The following is a 200-nucleotide window of genomic DNA, read 5'->3' as shown; positions in this document are numbered from 1 at the left end:
GCGCTGCCCGCTGCTGCTGCCGCGCACCAGCAGCAGCAGCAGCAGCAGCAGCAGCGACACAGGCGCCCCCGGCATCTTCCCTTTCAGAGAAAGACAGGGCATTACCCACCGTTTGCTGCTGCAGGGGAGCAGCAGCCAGCCGGGGGGGGGCCCCCAGGGGCCCCCGGGGCCCCCGGGACCCTCGGTGGGGCTCCGGTCCC

At 74.0% G+C, this 200-nt stretch overlaps 1 protein-coding gene across 1 annotated transcript in view; it reads left to right on the top strand.

Annotated features, from left to right (window-relative positions):
- Nucleotides 1–200, top strand: part of ETH_00033575 (uncharacterized protein) — a gene marked incomplete at both ends in the record, with an annotated part of 822 nt that overhangs the window by 409 nt on the left and 213 nt on the right. The window contains one exon of the mRNA XM_013373807.1: nt 3–200. Within this exon, the coding sequence (XP_013229261.1) occupies nt 3–200 (198 nt within the window). The remainder of the gene's footprint in view (nt 1–2) is intronic.

This window comes from Eimeria tenella, genomic scaffold (assembly GCF_000499545.2).
Source record: "Eimeria tenella Houghton genomic scaffold, Eth_scaff1755, whole genome shotgun sequence".
Lineage (NCBI taxonomy): Eukaryota > Apicomplexa > Conoidasida > Eucoccidiorida > Eimeriidae > Eimeria > Eimeria tenella.
The sequence above is the reverse complement of the archived record's forward strand: the minus strand, read 5'-3'. Positions and strand labels throughout refer to the sequence as shown.